At 40.0% G+C, this 24,724-nt stretch overlaps 1 protein-coding gene across 9 annotated transcripts in view; it reads right to left on the reverse strand.

Annotated features, from left to right (window-relative positions):
* Positions 1-1,532: 1,532 nt before the first annotated feature.
* Positions 1,533-24,724, reverse strand: part of NEK10 (NIMA related kinase 10) — a 332,382-nt gene continuing 309,190 nt past the window's right edge. For all 9 annotated transcript variants that reach the window (XM_056520053.1, XM_056520060.1, XM_056520055.1 and 6 more), the window contains 6 exons: positions 12,654-12,754; positions 10,886-10,996; positions 6,608-6,707; positions 5,823-5,875; positions 5,685-5,740; positions 1,533-2,108 (listed from right to left, as the gene is read on the reverse strand). In XM_056520053.1, coding sequence (XP_056376028.1) covers positions 2,057-2,108; positions 5,685-5,740; positions 5,823-5,875; positions 6,608-6,707; positions 10,886-10,996; positions 12,654-12,754 — 473 coding nt within the window. In that variant the 3' untranslated portion in view covers positions 1,533-2,056. The remainder of the gene's footprint in view (positions 2,109-5,684; positions 5,741-5,822; positions 5,876-6,607; positions 6,708-10,885; positions 10,997-12,653; positions 12,755-24,724) is intronic.

The following is a 24,724-nucleotide window of genomic DNA, read 5'->3' on the forward strand; positions in this document are numbered from 1 at the left end:
GCAGACAGAGTTCCCCCACATTAGGCAGACAGTGTTCCCCCACATTAGGCAGGCAGTGTTCCCCCACATTAGGCAGGCAGTGTTCCCCCACATTAGGCAGGCAGTGTTCCCGCACATTATGTAGGCCAGTGGTCTTCAATCTGCGGACCTCCAGATGTTGCAAAACTACAACTCCCAGCATGCCCGGACAGCCGTTGACTGTTCGGGCATGCTGGGAGTTGTAGTTTTGCAACATCTGGAGGTCCACAGGTTGAAGACCACTGATGTAGGCAGTGTTCCCCCACAGACATACAGCCTCCAGCTATATACAGTGTATGGCTGGAGGCTGTATGCCTGTGTACTGCCCACTTCAGTGCTCCGACCACCGCTATGGCTATAGCAGTAGGTCTCGGAACCGGTGGTCAGAGCACCGAGGATGACGTGCCGCTGGTCACTTACCAAGCTGGCCAGTGCGCGTCTTCCTCCTTCTCTATCCTCCGGTCCTCAGCGCCTTTGTTTCCATGGGCGCACGCACGGGACATCAGTGACATCCCGGCGTGCGCTATGTCCCGGCGGCCCTGAGTTAAGTTTAAAAACGCAGGGCCGCCGGGACATAGCACACGCCGGGACGTCACTGATGTCCCGTGCGTGCGCCCATGGAAACAAAGGCGCTAGAGAGTTAATAGTGATTGGGGAATTGCCCCGTCGCTACAGGACGGACAAACAACGGCTCTGCTCGGGGTCCCAAGCAATTGCTTGGTTTGCCTGTCCTGTTGCGACCACCCCCGCCGAACCCCTGGGACTGACTCACCGAACCCCTGAGGTTCGATCGAACCCAGGTTAAGAACCACTGGGCTAGAGCATACATCTCTACACCAGGAAGATATTGCTCATTCATAAAGAAAATAAACATTTCCACAAATGATGCACAAGTATTAAAAAAAACTTAAATATACAGGGTAGACAGATTTCCTGTTCCACTATATCTAATACACAGTGGCCACAAGAAAATTAAATGATGAAATGATGATTGAAATTAAGAGTAAGAGGAGGAGCTCACAAAGGAGGTGTCAAATCTGCAGGAGGTGCTACTCCATGCAATTGTATGAGAGAGACAGTATCAGCCATAGGAAGCGAGAGGTGATTTTGCAGTGGTAAAATAGCGTCCATCTAACATTTACAAACTATGCCGTGAAATTGGCTTTAATACACCTTAAAAAATAGAGAATTAACAAAAATAGCAGAAATCTACTTGATGTCTACTCAACTGATGTCTACTCAACTAAGTCATGTGCCATTATACCTTCTATATAAAGTTTAAAATTATTGCTTAGGAAAAGTTGGTAAATCTTTACCTACCTGTTGGTAATTTTTTACCTACCTGTACTTTGCCCCTCTTCACTTTGTGACAATTGCTAAAAACTTAGTACAGCAGATCTTTCATCCATTTACTAATGGTAAACTGCAGCCACACATTATCACACAATACACAAGACAGCATATAAATAAAAACATACCACATTCCAATAAAAATAATGTAATATTTTATTTGCATTGTTCTTCTGTGCAAAATATTTGTTCAGATACCATCAATTTGCAGTAAAGCTGTATTGTACGTTATCACAGCGGGCAAAGAGTAAAATAAAGGAAGTCTTTACATTATAATATAAAAGATATAGGGAGGAGGGGTTATTCAAAACCTGTGCAAAGTAAAAGTGGAACAGCTACCCATGGCAACCAATCAGATTGTGCCTTTTATTAAATTTTTTGGTTAATTTTTACAAATTTGAGAAACAATCTGATTAGTTGCCATGGACAACTGGTCAAATTTTCTCTGCTCAGGTTTTGATACATCTTCCCCATATTATTCTAGTTATAGAGCATTTCAAAATGCAAGCATCTCATAACAAGTTCAGCTCCTCTGATAATACAGTCACTTGCATCTTCAGAAGTTTTCTCCTGAGATTTACATAGTCCTTATTATCTTATTTTGTGTATGTTAAGCAGCTTTCAGTTAACCAACGATTACAGTTGGGAGAAAACACAGCAACATTGAGTCTAGCAAAGGTTAAAGCCATCATCGTTTTATTGTTAGAAGGTTCTTGACTCCCACTGGGAATGAGTAGTATCTAGAAAAAGACAGATATGATAACGACAAAATATAATTAAGTGTCTTTGTAAACAGGATAAGCCATGCGTTCAATAGTCAGGCTCCTCTCAAATGGCAGAACTAAGTTTGCAATGACCTCTGTCAGATGTAAGCTATCTACTTTGGCTGATTGATTGATAACAGAAAAAGCTATATGTTACTAAATGAAGCCACCATCAGCTTTATTTCCATGATACAAGATGTCAGCTCCATTGCAGGTTGCAGAACATTTAAAGATTGCTATAATAAAGGAGTGGAAAAATTATTCTTTGTCATGCTTCTGCAGATAAAGAATAAAGAAGGTTTCACACACGCCCTTTCATACTGTAGCCAGTCAGATGTATCCTCCATAGGATTAATGGCTGTCCATGTAATACAAAGATGGCTTGAGTACACTAAATTGCCTACCCCCCTGACCTCAGGGTAGTCCAGCACACCTTGCAGCTATCAGAAAGATCACATGACCCCAGGTTACCTAATCTATGCATTACATTTTTTGCCGTACAGCTACCAGGCGAAGGACGGCACTGAATAGGGGTGGGTTTAAGATGCTAATAATGGTCTATTTACTGCATTGCAGCCACCATTTTGGAGAGAGAAAGAGAGAAAGAGCAAGAACTATTGATTACAGTATGCCCTCAAAAATCAAACTAAATTTCAAAGCAAGCTGAACAGAGCAATAATCCGTGGGCTGACCTCAGACTTTTATCCCCTGCAGTGCTGTGTCCAATTGGTGCACTACAAATTCATGCTAGAATTGAAAAAGTTCATAAAAGTTCATAAAAGCTATCTATGCATTTAAAGAGAAGTTACATGTATTCTTTGGGTTTTATCAAACATACAGTATTTTTACCTGGGTTTAACATAAGTATGAATTTAAAAGCATTGAAAGTGAGTGTAGCATAGCAATCTTAAGACAAGTTATTTGTAATTCCTGGGTTTAATTGAACCTAAAGTATTTCTACCTGGGTATAACATAACTACGCATTTAGAAAAATTGAGAGACAACACGGCATAGCCATCTAAGGACCAGTTACATGTATTTTCTGGGTGACATCGAACATAAAAGTATTTCTGTATAAGAGGGAGAGAAAACAGCTCACCTGTCCAAGCAAATGGACATATCCAGCTTCCAAAAAAGTCCACGCAGTAAGTCCACAAGCTTTATTATAATCTATTAAAATCAACATGATTTTGTCTTAGCTGTCTACACCCTTAGTCCTATCTACCTACTAAGGAAGAATATCCTACATTTATATTAGAAACATGGATGGATACCTACACCCATGTTCCTAATAAAAATGTAGGCTTTTTGCCACCCATGTTTTTTCAATAGTTTATAATAAAGCTCATAATTTTAACCAATGCTTTATTACTGGATTATATACCTTATTGGATTTACTGCATGAAGTATTTAACCTGTTAAGGACCCAGGGCGTATGGGTACGTCCCGACACCCTGGTACTTAAGGACCCAGGACGTACCTGTATGCCCGCGTGAATTCACACCGGCGATTTGCGCTGATCCTGGGTCATACGGGTCTATGGTGACCCAGAAAATAAAGGGGATTGGGGTTGTCCAAGACACCCACGATCCCCCTGAAGGGATAGGAGGTGGCAGGTGTGCCACCCCTCCTATACCTGCTATTGCTTGTATAGACCCGACGACCAACAGCAGATCAGGGGCAGGGGGGTTAACTTTTGGTTTCCCCGTTCTGCCCACCCACAATAGGCAGGGCAGAACGGGGAAACCAACAGGGACCAGCGTTGACGTCCACTTACCCATCGGCGGAGGCTGCGGGCGGCGATCGGTGGGCGGCGATATCGTGCGGCTGGCTCCCTGGATCCTACAGAAGCTGGTGAGTTGCCTAGCAACATCTGGAGGGCTACAGTTTGAGACCACTATACAGTGGTCTCTAAACTGTAGTCCTCCAGATGTTGCAAAACTACAACTCCCAGCATGCCCAGACAGCTGTTTGGGCATGCTGGGATTTGTAGTTTTGCAACAGCTGGACGTCTAAAGTTTAGAGACCACTGCACAGTGATCTCTAAACTGTGGCCCTCCAGATGTTTCAAAACTACAACTCCCAGCATGCCCAGACAGCTGTTTGGGCATGCTGGGATTTGTAGTTTTGCAACAGTCCTTAAGGGGTTAAACCATAACTATGCATTTAAGAACATTTGTGAAGATGGCATAGCCTTCTACGAACAAGTTACATGTACTTTGTGGGTTTAAACAAACATATAGTACTTCTACCTGGGTTTAACATTACTACGCATTTGAAAGTGTTGAACCTGGAATAGCTATCTAAAGCTAAGTTAAATTTATTTTCTAAATGTAATTTAAAAAAATATAGTATTTGTAGCTGGGTTTAACAAAAATACGCATTGATAGCATTGGGAATTAAAGTTGACTAGTAGATGAGTGACAAATCACCCCCAAAACATAGAAACGATCTCTCAATCTTTTTCAATAGAAAATACGTCTGGTAAAAGACTTGTTGAACAGGGTAGAGGACAAAGCACCCCTGTGATGCCCTCCGCCATTAAGAATTTTGTGGCAGTATCAGCACCAGTACAGATGGCATAAGCAGTCAAGTGCCTGGTGGTAGTAGTAGCAGCCACATGAGCAAGTAAAAGTCCTCACTGTCTTCCAGGATTTGTGTGGTTTTAGAGGAAAGTATGGCCCTTGTGGCCTGGTTTACTTGTTTGAGGTTTTCTCAGTAGAAGAAAAAAGAATCTGACAATATAATCTTTAGCCCAGTGTCAGAGGATTCCTCCTCATCTAGAGTTACATTGCCCAGTGGCCCAGGTGACAGTGACATTGCTGCATCTGAAGGCTCAAGATAAACACCTTCCAGAGGGGGCCCATAGGTGGTGGTAAAACTGTCCAGTATTCTGATATGTGAAAATTCTTTTCTACCTTATCAGATACAGAAAATGTGGAACGGTTCTGTCTTTGTTAACATATAGTAAGCTGTGGCCAGGCTACGAGTATTGGAACTACGTGTGTACATAGGCCCATGGAGCAACATCACAGGCTACATGGGACAGTGTAGACGCCCCATATTTTGAGGAAAACCTTACCCTTGCTGTTATTGCAGATCCCACTAAGCTGTCTAGCAGCCAGGCCATATCCACAGGCAGTGCATTCTCTGTATTGTCCTCATTCATTTTGCATCCTATCTATTGGGCAATGTATGTCATCCAAACAACAGTATTCCCCCAGACACCCTGTTGTAGTGGGCCTTAATGTGCACTTGGCAAAGTTATTGGTGGTGCAAGCTACCATACCATCTTGTTAATTCCACAGCCTTAAGGCAACTTATGTGGTGTGCCGAAGCCAGGTGGTGCATGCCTAGCTGCCATTATTTTGCTGAAAAAGATCCCTCCCCCACACACACTTCATGCAGTTGACAGTGTGCAACAGATTGCATACCATGGTAGATACTTGAAGTATTAGCAATGGACAGGGCCAATACATGTATTTTTTACAGCCCACTTGGTCAATACCCTGCAGAGTTCAAATTATTTAGATTCGCCTATAAGGAACTTACCTGTCTGAAGTTAAATTATAGTAGCCACTGTCCTCTAAAATGTCTTCAATGATTGTCTATATAATAGGAACAACATAACTTTAGAATATATTTTGGACATGGCCTTACACTTAATCAAGAAACAAATTATTAACAAACCTGCAGTTGCTCGTAGGTTATTCCCCCATCAAATTCAAAGGTGTTGGCATTACCTAAAACCATGAAAACAAATATGTTTTACTCACATGCATGTTTGCTGCATGTTTTTCCAATTACAATTTTTTAAAACCTCAATTTTTACAATTTCAGAAAACATCGCCACTCAAATTGTATTCAGGTACAAACAAGACAAGCAACAGCCAGCTGTCATATTGGTACCCATTCTAATAGAAGATGCATTTAGTTAGATTATTTGGCCTTGTAGTGGGAACACAAATAGGCTATGTACGCAAGAACAGCAGATCAAAGCATTCATGATTGTGTGCATACACACAGACCTCCCTGACAGAGTATTCTTTCAAAACTACTGCTTTATGCCATCATTTATGATTTCCATTTTTATTGTGCCTTTCTTATATAGCGGCACTTTGATCTGCTCAGCTTTGATTATGACAAATCTGCAAATAAAATGTTATATGAGCACTAATAGCTTTCAATCTAATATTTTTCACATTTTATCTTGAGCATGATAGCTTAGGCTTTTTATGAGATTATGAGTCCCCTATCCCTGTTAATACCTGTGTATGTATATCATCTCAGTGGCTTTATCAGATCAACTAAGAGGTAAGAAATTTTCCCTGAATTGTTAACCTTGTGGATAATTTAATAACCATAATTTAATCATCAAGGGGCCAGGAACCTTAAATAAGTTACAATTTACTTTAAATGGAGGTAAGCAAAGTTCAAGATGCTATTTTATGAGGATCTATTTCTTTTAAGCAAACCTGTCCTGTCGTCAGACATCAGTGACTTTCCATACGACTGCAGCAATCCATGGCAGTCATCAGCAAAGAATTCTATTATCTCAGGAGATCCCTGTACAACCTAAAAATACAGAAATTACCCAGCTAAATATATAAAAACAGATTTGTATCATGACTAAATAGAGGATTAATGCACTGTTGACATTCTAAGGCATTATGAATTCTCACATCACTGCCATAAAACAAACAACAACAACAAAAAAAACATAGAAACAGGGTTTGTGGCATCTGTTGGAGCATAGAAAAATATAGCAACAGTGTTTGTGGCATCTGTTGGAGCATAGGAAAACAACATCAGGATGCTGTTCTCCACATCTGAGGCAAGTGTGAGGGGGTCCAGGGACTTCACAAATTCCCTTTAACCCCTTCCTTATATTGACGGTTTAAAGAGCAGGTTCAATAGCGTTTATGGCATCTAGGCGGTTAGGTGTCAGGCGCCACACCCGTCCATCCAGCATAATATGATATAATATAATTAAAAGGTACAACGTGTCCCACAAGCAATAACCCCTCATGATGGGGTTAATGTAAAACATTGTTACAGTTTACAAAAAGAACAATCAGTGGAGACCAGGCACCACTGGGACAGCAGTGGCAGGGAACCTGGCAGGTAAGTATCACATATTTAACTATTCGTTTTTTAAACCAGCCAGAGACCTTAAAAATGTTTTTAGCACTGTAAAAACCCTATAATAAAGAGAAAAGTTCTTGTAAAATGCAGATCCTTTAATAAAGCTTTCCTTTAACTGCATCTCCCCAGCAGGCAGAGTATCAGGTTCTAGATTAAGGTAGGAAAGCGGTAGGCTTAGAAATAGAGATTTACTGTGTAAACTACTGCTTTTGGTGCTCAAGCTCTATGTTACCCTGCAACATAAATTAATGAAACCTGCCTATAGGTATAATATCAACATTTTCAGACTGAGGAAAGGGAAATTAGGTGAGCATTTAATTTTTAGAACTGTAACATGCCTCTGTAAAATGTGTTTATTATATTTATATTTATTTTTTTTCAAAGAAAATCAATCTTTTTAAAGGTTCAGAGATAGAAGAATAATATATGAAGAGCAGCTACTTGGGACAGCGAGAGGAAGCTGTCATTAATAATGAAGGTGTTGCTGACTTTGCTAATGGAGTGACTAATGGTGTCAAATTGATTGAGTATGTTCTTCATAGGACAACCGGATGATATTAATTATGGAAGCTGAATATTTAGCACTACATGGCACAAAGGATGCTGATGTGAGTAAATACTATTGGAACAGTATCACAGGGTCACACGTTTTATAGCTGATGTTACACTTGGGAAGTTATAGTTTTTTTGTTTTATAACATTTCTAACTGAAAAAATATTAAGGATTCTATAAGTGTGAAATATAAATGAATATTATATATTTATTATAACATGTATGCCCAAAGAGTTTCCCAATTTTTATATAACAGAAAAACTGTCTAATTTGCTCATAGCAACCGTTCATACATTCTTAACAAGTTCTGGGACAAAGAAAGCTGAGTTGTGACTCATTGCTACAGGCATAACCAGACTTTTTTCAGTTTCATATACATATTATTTTGATATATATAGTATAAAGACCTATAAGGTGCTATGTATATTGGTTCAAAAGAGTAAAAAATAGATTTGTATATCAATGCATTATTAAATGAAAAATAAACGGTGCGGTAAAACAAATCGCAACTGACCAGAAGGTGATGTATGAACACGATTTAGAGAAAAAAATGAACTACAATAACTAGTGCGGTATTGAATACAGCACCCGGCGAAAACGCAGGGTGTGAATATTCGTAAAGATCCAAATATACAAACATTATATAAATAAAAAATGCAAAAGTTTCTGTATGCAGAAAGCAAGGAAAAGCAAAAAGCGGAACATGAATAATAAAACATAAAAAATAAAAAATGAATACACAGTGGGGCGCTCTAGGGTGAACAGCACAGAAGGAACAACGAAAAAAATATATCAAGATATAATATTTTGGTAATTAGTCCATTGAAAGAAATGGAAAGTTTTTTAGACCCTAATTTATCAGATTATTTAACTGTATCGATACATTCATTAAAACCTTGAGGGTGCAAAGTATGTAGTTTGTGGATCCAGAAGGATTCACGATTATTTAATCTTTGTATTCTGTTAGGTAAATGAATGGGGATAGTTTCTAAAATAATTAATTTCAAAGTTTCATTAATTAATGAAATTAATTATTTTAGAAACTATGTCCATTCATTTACCTAACAGAATACAAAGATTAAATAATCGTGAATCCTTCTGGATCCACAAACTACATACTTTGCACCCTCAAGGTTTTAATGAATGTATCGATACAGTTAAATAATCTGATAAATTAGGGTCTAAAAAACTTTCCATTTCTTTCAATGGACTAATTACCAAAATATTATATCTTGATATATTTTTTTCGTTGTTCCTTCTGTGCTGTTCACCCTAGAGCGCCCCACTGTGTATTCATTTTTTATTTTTTATGTTTTATTATTCATGTTCCGCTTTTTGCTTTTCCTTGCTTTCTGCATACAGAAACTTTCGCATTTTTTATTTATATAATGTTTGTATATTTGGATCTTTACGAATATTCACACCCTGCGTTTTCGCCGGGTGCTGTATTCAATACCGCACTAGTTATTTTAGTTCATTTTTTTCTCTAAATTGTGTTCATACATCACCTTCTGGTCAGTTGCGATTTGTTTTACCGCACCGTTTATTTTTCATTTAATAATGCATTGATATACAAATCTATTTTTTACTCTTTTGAACCAATATACATAGCACCTTATAGGTCTTTATACTATATATATCAAAATAATATCCAACTTGCGTTGTTGAATGCCGCACCGGAGACTAGGCGGTGTGATTGCTTGAGTCGCTTGTGGTGGTATATTCACACCACATGCGATAATTATATTATATATATATATATATATATATTTGTTTATATGATTACATTGTGTTATTATTGTTTCATTATTATTGTTGTGATTTTTGTCTGTCTATTTATATTTATTTATATCTATTTATATATTTTTTACACATTGTCACATTTTTATGTGGATTTGTAATTTTATGTAACAACCCTTTCAAAAAGTACTCTAATGGTTAATTCCTGGATGTATATATACCTGTTACAAGCCTTCTCTTGTCATGCCTGATGAAGCTGCGCATGCGCAGCGAAACGCGTTGCATCTAATAAATCCATTGATTTTACTTGGCTGCCTGATGGTTCCTCTCTGCGCCAGACAAACTCCTGACTCCCTGGTCTTTTGGTTTTGATTTTACTCTTACCCAGGAGGGCTGCAGTGGACCTTCTTCCTTACTCCTTCTGCACTTTACCTTGTTGTGTGTGGGCGCACAACCAACTTTGGTAAGCGGCTTGGGAATTACCGTCCCCTACCCCCACCAACAAGATCTGCTGATCCCGCACATGAGGCGCCTTCCTCCCTCTCTCTTGATTGACAGCTGTGAAAAATCCTCCCACTGTCAGCTTGTGTCCCGCTACTGTCAGGGAGGACAAGCTGGGAGTTGTAGTTTTGCTAATGCTAGGGGAGATGTGAGCAGACAGCATACTGAGGGAGGGGGCGAAGACCTGCACAGTGAGGCCTCACCCCCTCTGAGAGGAATTCAGACTAGTGAGCTAAATTAAAAGTGTAATAAAAAAAAAAAAAAAAGGTGCTAGACACATAAAAAGTAGATGTACATGGTCAGGATAAGGTACTGAGTGATATATTAAAATAAATGTTTTTTTGTTGGATCTGACGGGTACGGCTTTAAACAGGAATGCAATACTATAAGTGCATACAGTTTTCTGTGCATACTAGAGGCTCAAAACATAGTTGTCCAGAAAGCTGAGATATGGTGTTAATAATTTAAACACATCAAATGAAAGGAAATCCTTTTGAAAGATCTACAAGTACATGGGGGGAGGGGGGGGTCTAGGAAAGTGCTGTAGGTGAACGTCTTTTTACATTAATTATTACTTTAACATTAATTATTGTGGTGGAAACTGTGCACCTGCACCAAATTTATTACATGGAGCAGGAAATGTGATAAACATGGGGCTGATCACATTTCTTACTTCATTTATCAACTGAAATCACAACTTCATATGTTCTTTTTAAAAAGCCTTCTAATGCCTTCTAAACAGCATCTGAGACAAACTCGGCACTATGCCTCTCACTAACCAGAAAATCTATAAATATCATGAACAATGGCATACCTTTTGAATTTCTGCTTTAAGGTTGTAAGGATTGCTCTGGAGGCTGAAAAGAGATTTCTTGTATCGCTCGACAACCCTCCTTTTCAGGTTATCATGAAGAGCAGGCGGAAGCTGTAGAACACACATGAAAAATGTTTATGCTTTACACCATTATGATAGAACCTAGGAAATCACTAGATGGAATACTGACTTCTGTTTCTCATGATCTAACATCTTCATATTGTGAACCATAATTTATAACAATTAAATTACAATAAAAATAATAATACATATGTTAAATACAATATTATTTTGATAGTTTGTCATCCACTAGACCAATGTGATATTGTGCTCCTAGATTAACTGGAATTGTTAAAATACAGGAAAGTTAGATTTCTTTGGCCATCACCTTTAGAGAAGAGAAGTCTCAAGCTAAATGTTATTAAAAAATGTATCCCCTAGAGCGGCGCGTCACAACCCACGCCCATAGAGGGTGCCGCCACATCCCCTCCATATATCTCTATTAGAGAGATGAAGATTACCAAAGGGATCTCCCATAGAGATATATGGAGGAGGCGTGACGGCCCCCGATTCGGACGGGGATCGTGACGCGCCGCTCTGGGGGAGAGCCAGGGCTCTGTACAGGTGATCGTGGGGGGACCCAGCGGTCGGACCCCCCGCAATCTAAAACTTATCCCCTATCCTGCGGCTTCTCCTTTAAAGGGGTACTCCGGTGAAAAACTTTTTTATTTTAAATCAACTGGGGCCAGAAAGTTAAACAGATTTGTAAATTACTTCTATTAAAAAATCTTAATCCTTCCTGCACTTATTAGCTGCTGAACACTACAGTGGGAATTCTTTTCCGTTTGAAACACAGATCTATCTGCTGACATCATGAGCACAGTGCTCTCTGCTGACATCTCTGTCCATTTTAGGAACTGTCCAGGGTAAAAGGAAATCCCCATATCAAACATATGCTGTTCTGGACAGTTCATAAAATGGACAGAGATGTCAGCAGAGAGCACTGTGCTCGTGATGTCAGCAGACAGTTCTGTGTTTCAAAAAGAAAAGAATTTCTGCTGTAGCATTCAACAGCTAATAAGTACAGGAAGGATTAAGGTTTTTTAATAGAAGTAATTTACAAATCTGTTTAACTTTCTGGCATCAGTTGATTTAAAAAAAAAATTAAAAAAAAATTTCACCGGAGTACCCTGAAGTTCCATGTTGGCCAACTTGAGGTCTTTGGAAGGAACTTTACATGGACGCTGTACTTTTAGGAGACAAGTCCTGGATTAAAAGAATTACTGACCCATAATTATAATCATCAAGATGTACTTGAACTGAAAATGTAGTACTTCTTAAAGAGGTACTCCGGTGGGAAACAATTTTTTTCATATCAACTGGCTCCAGAAAGTTAAACAGATTTGTAAATTACTTCTATTAAAAAATCTTAATCCTTCCAGTAATTATCAGGAAGTTGAGTTGTTCTTTTCTGTCTGATCACAGAGCTCTCTGTCCAGAGTAGGAGCAAATCCTCATAGCAAACCTCTCCTGCTCTGGACAGTTCCTGACACAAACAGAGGTGTCAGCAGAGAGCACTGTGGACAGACAGAAAAGAACAACTCAACTTCCTCTGTAGTATACAGCAGCTGATAAGTACTAGAAGGATTAAGATGTTTTAATAGTAATTTACAAATCTGTTTAACTTTCTGGCACCAGTTGATCTGAAAAATTGCTTTCCACCGGAGTACCCCTTTAAATACATAAAATGAATCATGACAATCCGTACCTGTGTAATGTAGATAATTTTGTGGAGCTGGATTAATATCTGTTGAATAGGGTCACTGATCTGTCGAACTTTTCTCTGTGACACTGCAATGCCTGCAGATGCTGTTGTGTGGGAAACAAAAAGTTACCACAGGAGGTGAATAGAAACAAAATACACCATTTTAAAAATATACATTCTTTTTAAATTAGTAGCTATGTTTTTTGTTATGTATGTACTGTACAACCACTGATACATGGTCATGTGTAATTACCACAAAATTACATAGATTTGTTTAGTAATTTAAAGACTCATGAACAAAGTCTTGACAATTCTGGTAGAATCTACATTCATCAAATGTTTTAAGCATCATCATTGCAATAAATACATGCTGTATTGTTGTTCAAAATATGTACCTACTACATTAGTTTCCAATGTTTGTAGCAAATACTGGTTTTCAGTAAATACACAGTATAAAAGTGCACCCACTCTATAGATAATAAACATTGTACTATATCCTGCTATTACTGTCTCTTCCTCTATACCTGGACACTGCATTCAATGCAAACAACTTCTAGAAGACCTTTAGTGATCCATCTAGTGATTTCATAGGTTCTATCATAATGGTGTTACACAAGACACATTAAAGGGGTACTCTCTTGCTCAGCATTTGGAACAAACCGGGAGCCCTCCTTATGACATCACCCCCTGCCCTCTCAATGCAAGTTTATGGGAGTACTGTAGTAGCGGAGTACCCCTTTAAGATGTAAAAGGCCATGCAGGTATTGATAAAGACCTGGGTATACAGTCCACAGTGAGACAAGTTGTCTATAAATTTAGGATTATTTGTAAAGAAGACTCTATATACTACAATAAAAATCTCTGTTTATGTTTTCACTTTTAGCAAAACATTAAGAAAGACTTGATGTTCATAGACGAACAATATAATGGAAGCTGCTGCAGTATAAAAAAAAAAAAAGAAATACATTGCAGTAATCTCAAGTTTCCAATCTTCATGTTTAATGCTTGCAGGAAAATATACTCTGGATAGATGAGACAACAGTTAAACTTGCACAAAAAAATAAAATACTATGGTTTGGAGGAAGACAACCAACACCAAAAGTTTCTGTGAATGGTGGAAAGAACATCACAGTTAGGGGCTGCTTTTCTGCCACAGGGCCTGTAAGCCGTGCGACCATTAGGGTAAAAAAAAAAAGTTGTATAAAAACATTTTACAAGAGAATGCAAGGCCAGCATTCTGTGACCTGAAGCTGAAGTTAATTGACTAAACGAGATGAATGCCAAAAGTACATCAATTAAAGAATGGTTGGAAATATGTTATGTGTTTTGGAATGGCTTAGGTAGAGTCCTGACTCTATCCAGATGCTATGGCACTAGCTGAAGAGGGCTCCACACATAAAACATCCCAGAAATTATAATGATCTAAAAACACATTTTCAAGGAGAAATGGTCTAAAAATCCTCCTTAGGCTATATTCACACAGCAAAATTTCCGCATGCGGAATTCCACATGCGGATTCCGCATCAAATTAAAGCCCAATAGACTTCAATGGGATTCCGCACTACCATTCAGACTTCAGAAATTCAGCATGCGGATACCACACGGTCCGCACCGATTACACGTGAAATCCACACAAGCCAGAAACCACCCAAATTAATGCGGACTCTGAATTGGTGCGGAAAGCCTGCTGTTTGAATATAAACTTAAAGGGGTACTCCGCCCCTAGACATCTTATCCCCTATCCAAAGTAAAGGACATAAGATGTCTGATGGCGGGGGTCCTGCCACTGGGGACCCTCACGATCTTGGCTGCGGCACCCCGCTGTCATCACTGCACAGAGCAAACTTGCTCTGTGCGTAATGACGGGCTATACAGGGGCCGGAGCATCGTGATGTCAAGGCTCCGCCCCCTCAATACAAGTCTATTGGAGGGGGAGTGACGGTCACCATGCTCACTCCCATAGACTTGTATTGAGGGGGCGGGCTGTGGCGTCATGAGGGGGCAGAGCCATGACATCACGATGCTCCGGCCCCTCTATCGCCCGTCACTACGCACAAAGCGAGTTTGCTCTGTGCAGCGATGACAGCGGGGTGCCGCAGCTGAGATCGCAGGTTAACAAGTTTATAAAATTGCCTTTTTATTTCTCAGCCAGGTATCAAGGAGGTATCAAGGGCCAAGCTGCTAAAGTGCTGCAGCATAGCACACCTCCACACTTAGGCTAGGTTCAGACTACGGAATTTCCGCCTGCAATTCCGCTTTGAAATTGCAGGTGGAAATTCCACTTTCTAAAATGCATAGTGTAGTAGTTCACAAATTCACACTTCGAAATTTGTGAAGCGGAATTGGAAAATCCGCTTGGAAATTTGTGCCTGAAGAATGGCGGTGCTCTTTCTTCAGGCGGAAATCCGCCTGGTTCAGTCAGCGCTGGCCGCACTCGAAATCTCCGGGCGGAAATTTTCTGCCCGGAGATTCCATAGTCTGAACCTAGCCTTATACTTACTTTCCTAGACGCTCCTTGATCAACATTAAAGGACATATGCAGCCTAAATACACTTATCCCCTATCCGCAGGATAGGGTATAAGTGTTTGATTGCAGGGGGTCCCACTGCTGGGACCCCCCACAATCTCCTGTAAGGGGCCCCGGGTCTGCTGAGGCTCTTCCGTGCAGGAGGCGTGCTGGCCACAGTTGGTGTGTAAAATTCATCATTCACCAGTCAGTTATTGAAGTACACCATATTTGCGCAAATGATATATTCAGCACACTAACCAGCACATCTGCACATGCACAGCAGGAAAAATTGCAAAGCCAGTGCAGACAACATGAAAATAGAGCAAAATATAACCTGATGGTGCAAGTCAATGCATAAAATAAAAACAGCTCACGCAATTTAGCAGGTGTATGCCAGTTGATCCCTCCCATTGTAAATAAGCAAAGACCAAATCCTAATGAATTTGAGTGTGGGTTATATCACCAAACTGTAAACCATAGTTATATTAATTCACCCTGGTTGTCAGTGCTGATACTATGTACAATAAGTAAAATAAAATATAGTAGTGTAGTGTGTGTAGTGTTCAGTCTTTTAGGCACTTCATGCTGATTTGTTTGGAATGTACAGGTAGAATAAAGATCAATTTAGTAAAGCACTTTTGAGTGATTAGTATTCTGTAGTGAATGAAGGACAGTGCAGAGGTAAGGAGAAGGTTAAGCACGAAAGTTCATTTTACCCTGCTAGTATGCTTTAGTTAATTACCACCACCATACAAGTGCTTGCTTGGAGAAGAAATACCACTGCATTTCTTAATCACTGCAGTGTTGTAACTGTTCACTGGCCCCCATTTATAAAAGAATTTATACCAGTTTTTGGAATAAACGGTTTTGCTGAAGTTAATCCGTGTGACATTTTAGTGACGTTTCTCGCCCGTAATTATAGATAAGAGGAATATAAAAAAAAAATGTGGCTCTCCCCCTCCCTTTTCCCCCACTCCTTCCCTCCCCTCTCCAGTGCTACCTGGTGTGGTCTCATAGGCCTAAGGGGACATGCCGCCATGCAGTACTAGTGGACTGTCTAATATGATTGTTATGTGATGCTCTGAACCTTGATTCCTAAAAGTGGTACTGCTCCCCTGCTGCATCAGGGAATAATCTGCCTTTCTCTGCACACCATATCCTTGTGCATTGGACTGCCTATCCCTTGCCCCTGTTGTTTGTATCCCCTGGTTTTGCATAATAAAATATGCTTGAATAATAAATAAAAAAAATGTGGCTCTCTAAGCACCCAAACTTTGTTTGGCTTGGCTCACACGGGCCTGGCAATGCCCCTATTATTAGCAAAAAGTATAAGAAAACAGGGCGTTTTGGCACCTGAATGAATGAAGTACTAGGAACTCTGAGATAATGTCAGGGTAGCCCAGCATACCTAGCAGCTAGCAGCAAGATCACATGACCCCAGGTTAGCCAATCATTACTTGCGTTATGCCAATCATTACCGCATTACTGTTAGCCAATCATTACTGAATCCAGTTGGTGCATTACAAGTCCCAGTAGTGTCACTGCAAAAGGAGCCCATAAAAGCAATCATATTACAATACAAAGTAAGCCGAGCTAAGCAGTAGGCAGCTTGCCTGTATTTTAATATAAATATGCATTAAAAGTGTTAAAAGTTAAAGGGGTATTCCAGGCAAAAACTTGTCTCAGGAACTGCACAGAGTAGAAGAGGATTGCTATGGGAATTTGCTTCTACTCTAGACACTTCCCAAGACAGGGGTCATCAGAGAGCACTTAGACAGAAAAGAACAACTCAACTTCAGCAGCTCATAACTCCTGAAAGAATTAAGATTTTTTAATAGAAGTAATTTACAAATCTGTTTAAGTTTCTGGAGCCAGTTGATATATAAAAAAAAGTTTTCCCTGGATAATCCCTGTAAAATGGAATACGCATTGTAGGCCAAGTTGCCTGTATTTTCTGGTTTTAGTCAAACAGATGTAATTTCTACCTGGGTATAATAACAGAGATCTGCATAAAAATTATTTTTATAGTGAACGTAGAACAAATTTTTGGCCAAGTTGCCTGTATTTTCTGGAATTAATCAAACAGATAGCAGTTGTACCTGTGTTTACCATAGATACGCATTAAGATCTTAACGATGCAGGACTTACATGTTTGTCTTGTGTCCGCTCCCGCCATATGAAGCAAGCTCAGCAGTTAAGCATGCTTCATACCACGTAGGTTCCGGTTGCAATCAGCACCATGATCTGTCCGACATTAACCCTTTACACGTCACTATCAAAGTTGATGCAGGGTCTACATGCAGTAAATGTTGCTCCCTGCTAGCTAAGGGAGTTGATCAGGACCAATGCAACAAAATCATGGAGTACCAATCAGCTGAGAGGGCGACGGGAGGGCCCTTTCCTGCCTCCTTGCTGTCCGATCAGCGCTCCAATGCTGCAGGAAGCCATGGCAGCCTGAAGCAATGTTACACCGATAACACTGATCAATGCATGTAATAGTCCCCTAGGCAGACAAAAAGATAGCGGAAAACAAGGTTAAAAAATTTTCATAAAATTTAAATTAACCACTTGCCTAATAGAGGTTAGAATCACTTCCTTTTTCCATTTTTCAATTAAAATAATGTAAACAAAAAAAATGTGGTATCGCCGCATGCGTAAATGTCCAAATTATTAAAATATTTAAGTAAACAGTCAATGGCGTAAACTTAAAAAATCCGAAGTCAAGAAATCTGTATTTTTGGTCACTTCATATACTAGAAAAAAGATTAACCCCTTAACGACGCAGGATGTAAATGTACGTCCTGTGAGCTGGTATTTAACGCACCAGGACGCACATTTACGTCCTATGCTGATAGGGACCCGCCCATAATGTCCGCCATTAACACCTCAGATGTCGTGATCAATACAGACCACGGCATCTGCAGCATCGCGGTACTTTGAATGGATGATCGGATCGCCCGCAGGGATCGGAGGGCGTCTCCCGGTCGTGTCCCGGGTTCTTCTGCTCTGGTCTGCGATCAAGATGACCGATAATGCTGATCAGTGCTGTGTCCTATACATAGCACTGAACAGTATTGAATGATTGCTATTAATAGTCCCTTATAGTCCCTTATATAAAGTGTAAAAATAAAAGTAAAAAAAGGAAAAGATAAAAGTAAAAAAATGTGAAAAACCCCCTCCCCCAATAAAAACGTAAATTGTCCCATTTTCCCTATTTCTACCCCAAAAAAAGTGTAAAAAAAACCCATATATTATATACATATTTGGTATCACCGCATGCGTAAATATCCCAACGATTAAAATAAAATGTTAATGATACCGTACGGTGAACGGCGTGAACGTAAAAAAAAAAATCCAAAATGGCTGCTTTTTTTTATAACATTTTATTTTAAAAAAAGTTAATTAAAAAAGTATTAAAAGTTTTATATAAGCAAATATGGTATCAATAAAAAGTACAGATTACGGCGCAAAAAATGAGCCCTCATACTGCCGCTTATATGGAAAAATGATAAAGTTATAGGTCTTCAAAATAGGGGGGGTTTAAATTTGCTAAATTGCGGTTTTCTTTTTAATTTCTCCACACAAATAGTAGTTTTTTGGTTGTGCCATACATTTTATGGTAAAGTAAGTGATGGCATTACAACGGACAACTGGTCACACAAAAAACAAGCCCTCATAATAGTCTGTGGATGAAAATATAAAAGAGTTATGATTTTTTTGAAGGCGAGGAGGAAAAAACGAAAACGTAAAAATAAAATTGTCTGAGTCCTTAAGGCCAAAATGGGCTGAGTCCTTAAGGGGTTAAGGACACAGTCCATTTTGGCCTTAAGGACTCAGACAAATTAGTTTTAATGCATTTTCGTTCTCCCCTCCCCCTCATTTTCTAACATTCCCACAGACCTATATGAGGGCTTGTTTTTTGCGCTACCAGTTGCACTTTGTAATTTCAAAATTTATTTTATCATAAAATGTATGGCGCAATCAAAAAATTATTTGTGTGGAAAAACCACAAGTTTTTACACTGTACACTTTATGGTAAACAGACATGTTTTCTTTATTCTGTAGGTCAATACGATAAAAAAAATGCCCATGGTTACATGCTTTGCTATTATTGTACTGCTTTAAAAAATCAATATGTTTAAAATCACTCTATTCTGACAACCTGTAACTTTCTCATGTTTCCGTATACAGGGATGTATGATGGCTCATTTTTTGCGCCATGATCTGGTGTTTTTATTGGCACATATATGTGACTTTGTGATCACTTTTTATTCCATTTTTTTAGGATGTGATGTGACTAAAAGCAGCAATTTTTCACTTTTTTCTTTTCTTTTTACGTTTATGCCATTCACTGTACGGGAGCATTAACACGCAAGGTCACTTCCGGTTCAGGTCCAAAAATGATAGAAGGAGAAAATACGTCAAAGTTAGAGCGAGAGGCCGAATATAGGGGAAAAGTATAGGCAAGAATGCGAGGAAGTGACATAAGAAGGTAGAAATCAGTGAAGGAGTAAGTAGGGAGAACAGGAAGTGGATGTGATGTGTTCCACTGTGGCGTGGTGACGTCACGTGGAATGCAACGTTGGATTCATTGGGGGCTAATGGCCAATGGCTGAAAGGAAAACAGATTAGGTCACAAAAAGGGATAGTGTGGGGAATAATAAATGAATGACATAAGGAAAACCTGTATGGAAATGAATGATGATTAGGCATAATGGATATAATGGGAAAACAGAGAATATGAATGTGTCACAATGAAAGGGGCAACAGAGAGTAGGATGTTATAAAGGAGCCAGAGATGGGATCTATAGATGATAGAAAAGGAGGCAAAAAGGGAAAATAAAGGTGGAGAAAAGAACAAGATAGTTTCAAAGGGGCCAAATGAAAAGGGGGTAGGGGCAAGAATATATAGCATAATCTTAGGGTGGAAAAAGAGAAAGGATCTAAAATGGAGGGTAGTACTGAGAAAAGGCATCACCATTAACCATGAGGTCCCGGCTGCTGATAACAGGAGCCGACTGGTTCCGATCACCTTGTTGGGCAAAGGACTGATCGCGCAACAGTGCAGCATTCACGTATGCCCCTATGCGCTAAGTACCAGGGCACCAGGATGTACATGTGCCGCGTGCCCTCTAGGGGTTAAAAAAATGTGATCAAAAAGACTCAAAACAAAAATTTGTACCAATAAAAATGATTCACCATGCAAAAAAATGAGCACTCATAGATCCCTGTATAAGGGGGGGGGGGGGGAGGGGAAGGGTTATAGGGGTCAGAAGAAGTCAATTTTAAGAATACTAATTATCGCACATAAAGTTATAATTTTTAAAAGGAGTAAAATGAAAAAAAAAAACTATATAAGTTGCACTGCATAGAAAAGGAAGCATCCAAAAAGTAGCAAAATAGCTTTTTTTTTTATTTTGCTCCACAAATATTATTATTTTTTGTTTCACAGTAGAATTGATGGTAAAATAAGTGCTGTAATTGCAAAGAACAATTGGTAGTGCAAAAGAAAAACCATATGGGTCTGTAGATGGAACATTGTAAGTTTTATGAGTTCCTCTTACCAGGCGAGGAAGAAAAAACAAAAGTGCAAAAATAAAATAAAAAATTTGTCCTCAAGGGGTTAAAAGCATTTATAGTGAATGTCGAATAAGCATTTTAGGAAGATGTTGGCTGTATTTTCTGGGTTTAACCAAACAGATAGCATTTCTGCCTGTGCAAAAGTGCAAAAATTAGTCCTCAAGGGGTTAAAAAGCATTTATAGTGAATTTGGAATAAGCATTTTAGGCAGATGTTGGCTGTATTTTCTGGATTTAATCAAACAGATAGCATTTCTGCCTCTGTTTAACATAAATACACATTAAAAGCATTGAGAGAGAACGTAAAATAGGCATTGTACACCAAGGTACGGTATATGTTTTATCAAACATATAGCATTTGTAGCCAGGATTAACATAAATCCAAATTTCTAGCATTGAGAGGGTTCACTGGCAGTTTCTCTGCTACCTGACCAGCTGGGGAGTAATAAATGACGCCAATATAACAATAACCACATTTTTTATTTAAAAAAAACAAACAAAAACGGTTGGCCAAAGACGGAGTAGAGGAATGAGCTACCCTGCCATGTCCTCTGCCAGTAAGCATGTTGGTGGCAGTACCAGCACTGTGGGCAGCACCCATTGGCTCAGGCCCAGTACATGTAGCAACAGCAGCCCATGCCTTGTGGTAGTAGTAGCAGCAGCAAGCAAAAGTTGTCCGTGTCTCCCAGGGGTTGTATTGTTTCAGATGATAATGCAGCCATTTTGGACTGGTTGGCTGCAATATCCTTACTATAGAGCAGGAAGGTAATGGTAGGGTCAGCAAAGAAGAGCAGTAGGCCAGAACATCTGCCAAAAATACCAGGCATAGATCTTTTGGTTTGATCAGCTCAGGTGATAGCATCCCTGCTGCATTTGTTGGCTCAAGAACAAAACCAGAGGAAGGCCAGTGTCAGGTGGTGGTGAACCTGTACAGCATTCTAATAAGTGGAAATTCTTTTCTACTTTACCAGATGCAGAAAACGTGGCACTGTAGTTTCTCTGCAAACAAAGTAAGCCTCGGCCAGGGTACCTGTCTAAGAACTATGTCTCTACATAGGCACTTGAAGCCACATCACAAGGCCAGTTGGGACAGTTGAGGCGCCCTGCAATGTAAAGAAACCTGTGTGCCTGCTTCTGCTGCTCCTCCAAATCCCTCTTATCTGTCTAGCAGCCATGCCTCTTCCATGTCTTGTGCCCATCACTGTTGTGTCCTCGTCCTCTATCTCGTCAGTTATCGGTTGGCGAATATATATTATACATCAAACAGTATTTGCCCATTCCCCCTGCTTTAGTGCACCTTAATTTACCCCTGTTCAAATTGTTGGTGGTGTAGGCACTACTGTATCATCTTGTTGACTACACAGCCTTTAGGCATCTAATGGTGTGTGTGCTCAACCCAGGTGGCACATACCTAGTCTATATTATTTTGCCAAAAAATGCTGTTCCTGCTTTGTACAATGATGTGGCAGAGAGGGAAGGCCACTCCATGCAGTTGCCGATGTGTAGCACAGTGCACACCATGGTAGATACTTGGAGAAGTAGCTATAGCCAAGGCCAATACAGGTCTTTTAAGGCCTAATGGCTCAAGATCTTGCAGAATGAGGCCAGGAAATAGTAGTGACTCCTCCACGGTTGCACTGATCCAGTTCAGATTTAATACCTTCTGCCTAACCTCCTCCTACCCAAGATCTCCTCAATGCACCGGGAAAATAGAAAAAGGAGTACGCGTCCCTAGTGAAGTACATCAGAATTCACTATGTGGTGTCCCGGTACTGTATTGCATCCAATACTTAGTGCAGAGGTCCCCAAAATCAGAGTAACTACGTTCAGGTAGGGTTCCTCAGGTGGGACAGCCCCTAGTCACCTCTCCTTAAGTCTAACTTTAATATTGGTAAATGTATATATTTACTAATTATAGCTATATTCTATAGAAATGTATAGTACTTACCTTGTTCAGCGTCGCAGGAACTTCGGTCATGTGACCATGCAAGTAACCGCTATGGTATGTTGCAGGACCTTAGGAGGTCCTTGGGTCACATGTTACCCACAAATCTCTGTAATGGCAATTGACATCCGTATGGCCCAATTAGCTTTAGTCCAGCCCCTGCCCATATAAGGGAGCTGCATCCAATTATCGCTCAACCATTGTCAATCTCCAAAAGAAGCTGTTGTTATGATAAGAGACTGTTGTGTTGATGAAGTGTACAGAAAATCTTCAGTAAAAGTTAACGCTGTTTACAGAAGCTTTCCAGTTGTGGAAAATCCATTATTATCTACCTCAAACCTATTATCATCTACCTCCCTATGGTTCCTGGGTAGGTCGGCGGTAGGAAAAGCTTTATTGAGGGGCCCCACCCTGGCATCACGAATAGCAAGGTTTAACAAGCACCCTTAAATGCCCGCACAGCTACACCCCTTAGGCTACCCTACACCCCTTAGGCTATCACAACAATATATATGATAAGTGGAATTACACTCACCGAGTAGGGTTGCACTCAGAGCACAACACCTCAGAAGACATCTAGTAAAAGCAATAGCAGCTTAGGACCTGCAGCTGTGGCTCATCTGGTGTTAGCACTGCTAGTCCGGTAAATAGACACTGGTAGAAAACAGGAAAAATTCCAGCTTCTAGGCGCTGGTCCAATTGGTGTAAAATAGTTAGGACACAAGGTTCACGTCCTAAAATATGATTTATTAGCACTGCAGCGATGTATTTCTGGTCCGTAATGGACCCTTTATCAGGCAAGGTGCATACACATAGACAGCAAGACTGACAATAAATATCCTCATGGTGTATGACATTAGTACTGTGGACCCTATTAAGTGATGTAGCTGGTTAATTCAGTTTCTCTGTGAAGAGAGGCTACGCCTGCTAATGCCGTAGTCAGCAGAAGTTCTGCAGCTGGAAGATGCCGGGCAGGAGTAGTTCAGATGGTGTTCAAAAGCGATATAGAGCCGGCGCGATGTTGCAAAGGGGCGGGACTCATATACACAGATGTTGATGACTTAGAATACTCTCAATGGTAATTGGAGTAGCGTGGATGGGAAGAGAAACAAGGGAAGCCTCAGCTCCCCGTAGTAAGATTCCATCTGCTTGCACACAGTAGCGATATGTAGCAGTGGCGATGTTGAGAAGGGGCAGAGCTAACTCCCATTGAGATGTTAGACTCAAGCGATCTCAGGCAGTGGCAATGTTAAGAAGGGGTGGGGTTAACTCCCTTTAGGAAGTTGGACCTAAGTGATATGCAGCAGTGGCGATGTTTAAAGGAGGCAGGGCCAGCTCCCATTAGGAAGTTGGACTGATCAATATGCAGTAGTGGCAATACTGAGAGAGAGTGGAACTAACTCCTGTTAAGAGGTTAGACCAGTATGGTCAGGGGTCACTAAAGGCTCATCGCAAGCCTCTAACTACCTGCATGTAGGAGTGATACAGGGCAGTAACATTGTTTATAAGGGGCAGACCCAACCCCTTTTCGGAAGCTGGACCAGTATAATTGTGCGGTATATTGTGGATTCAAGTGATTCAGGTACATTTAGTGGATCGGTATCTGGCCAGGATCATTCAATTGTATGGGTGGTTATCAAATCAGGACATTATATAATGTAATTTGTTTTAGAATCTTATGTGCAGAGGAGAGTGTAGCATTTAAAATATGGGCTGCATGGCATACAGTTATGGCTTAAAAAGGGTTAATAATATATAAATATAAATGTACATAATTTTAATATAAATAATAATGTGCCCACACATATAATGTGGGATAGTTTACCCTCCTCCTTCTCCTCCAGTGATACCATGCTGTTTTATATCTGCTAAGCCTGGGTGAGAAAAGCAAGACAGCGGAGGACTTGCTGCCTTGCCTAGAGCAGGAAGTTTTACAATGGTTCTCTGCATGCAATCTGAGATTGGTAAACGTGATCACCAATAACTACGCATCATGGCTGCCCTAAGTCTAGGTCAGGACACTCTCCCTGTATGGCAAATG

This window comes from Hyla sarda, chromosome 5, assembly GCF_029499605.1.
Source record: "Hyla sarda isolate aHylSar1 chromosome 5, aHylSar1.hap1, whole genome shotgun sequence".
Taxonomy (NCBI): Eukaryota; Metazoa; Chordata; class Amphibia; order Anura; family Hylidae; genus Hyla; species Hyla sarda.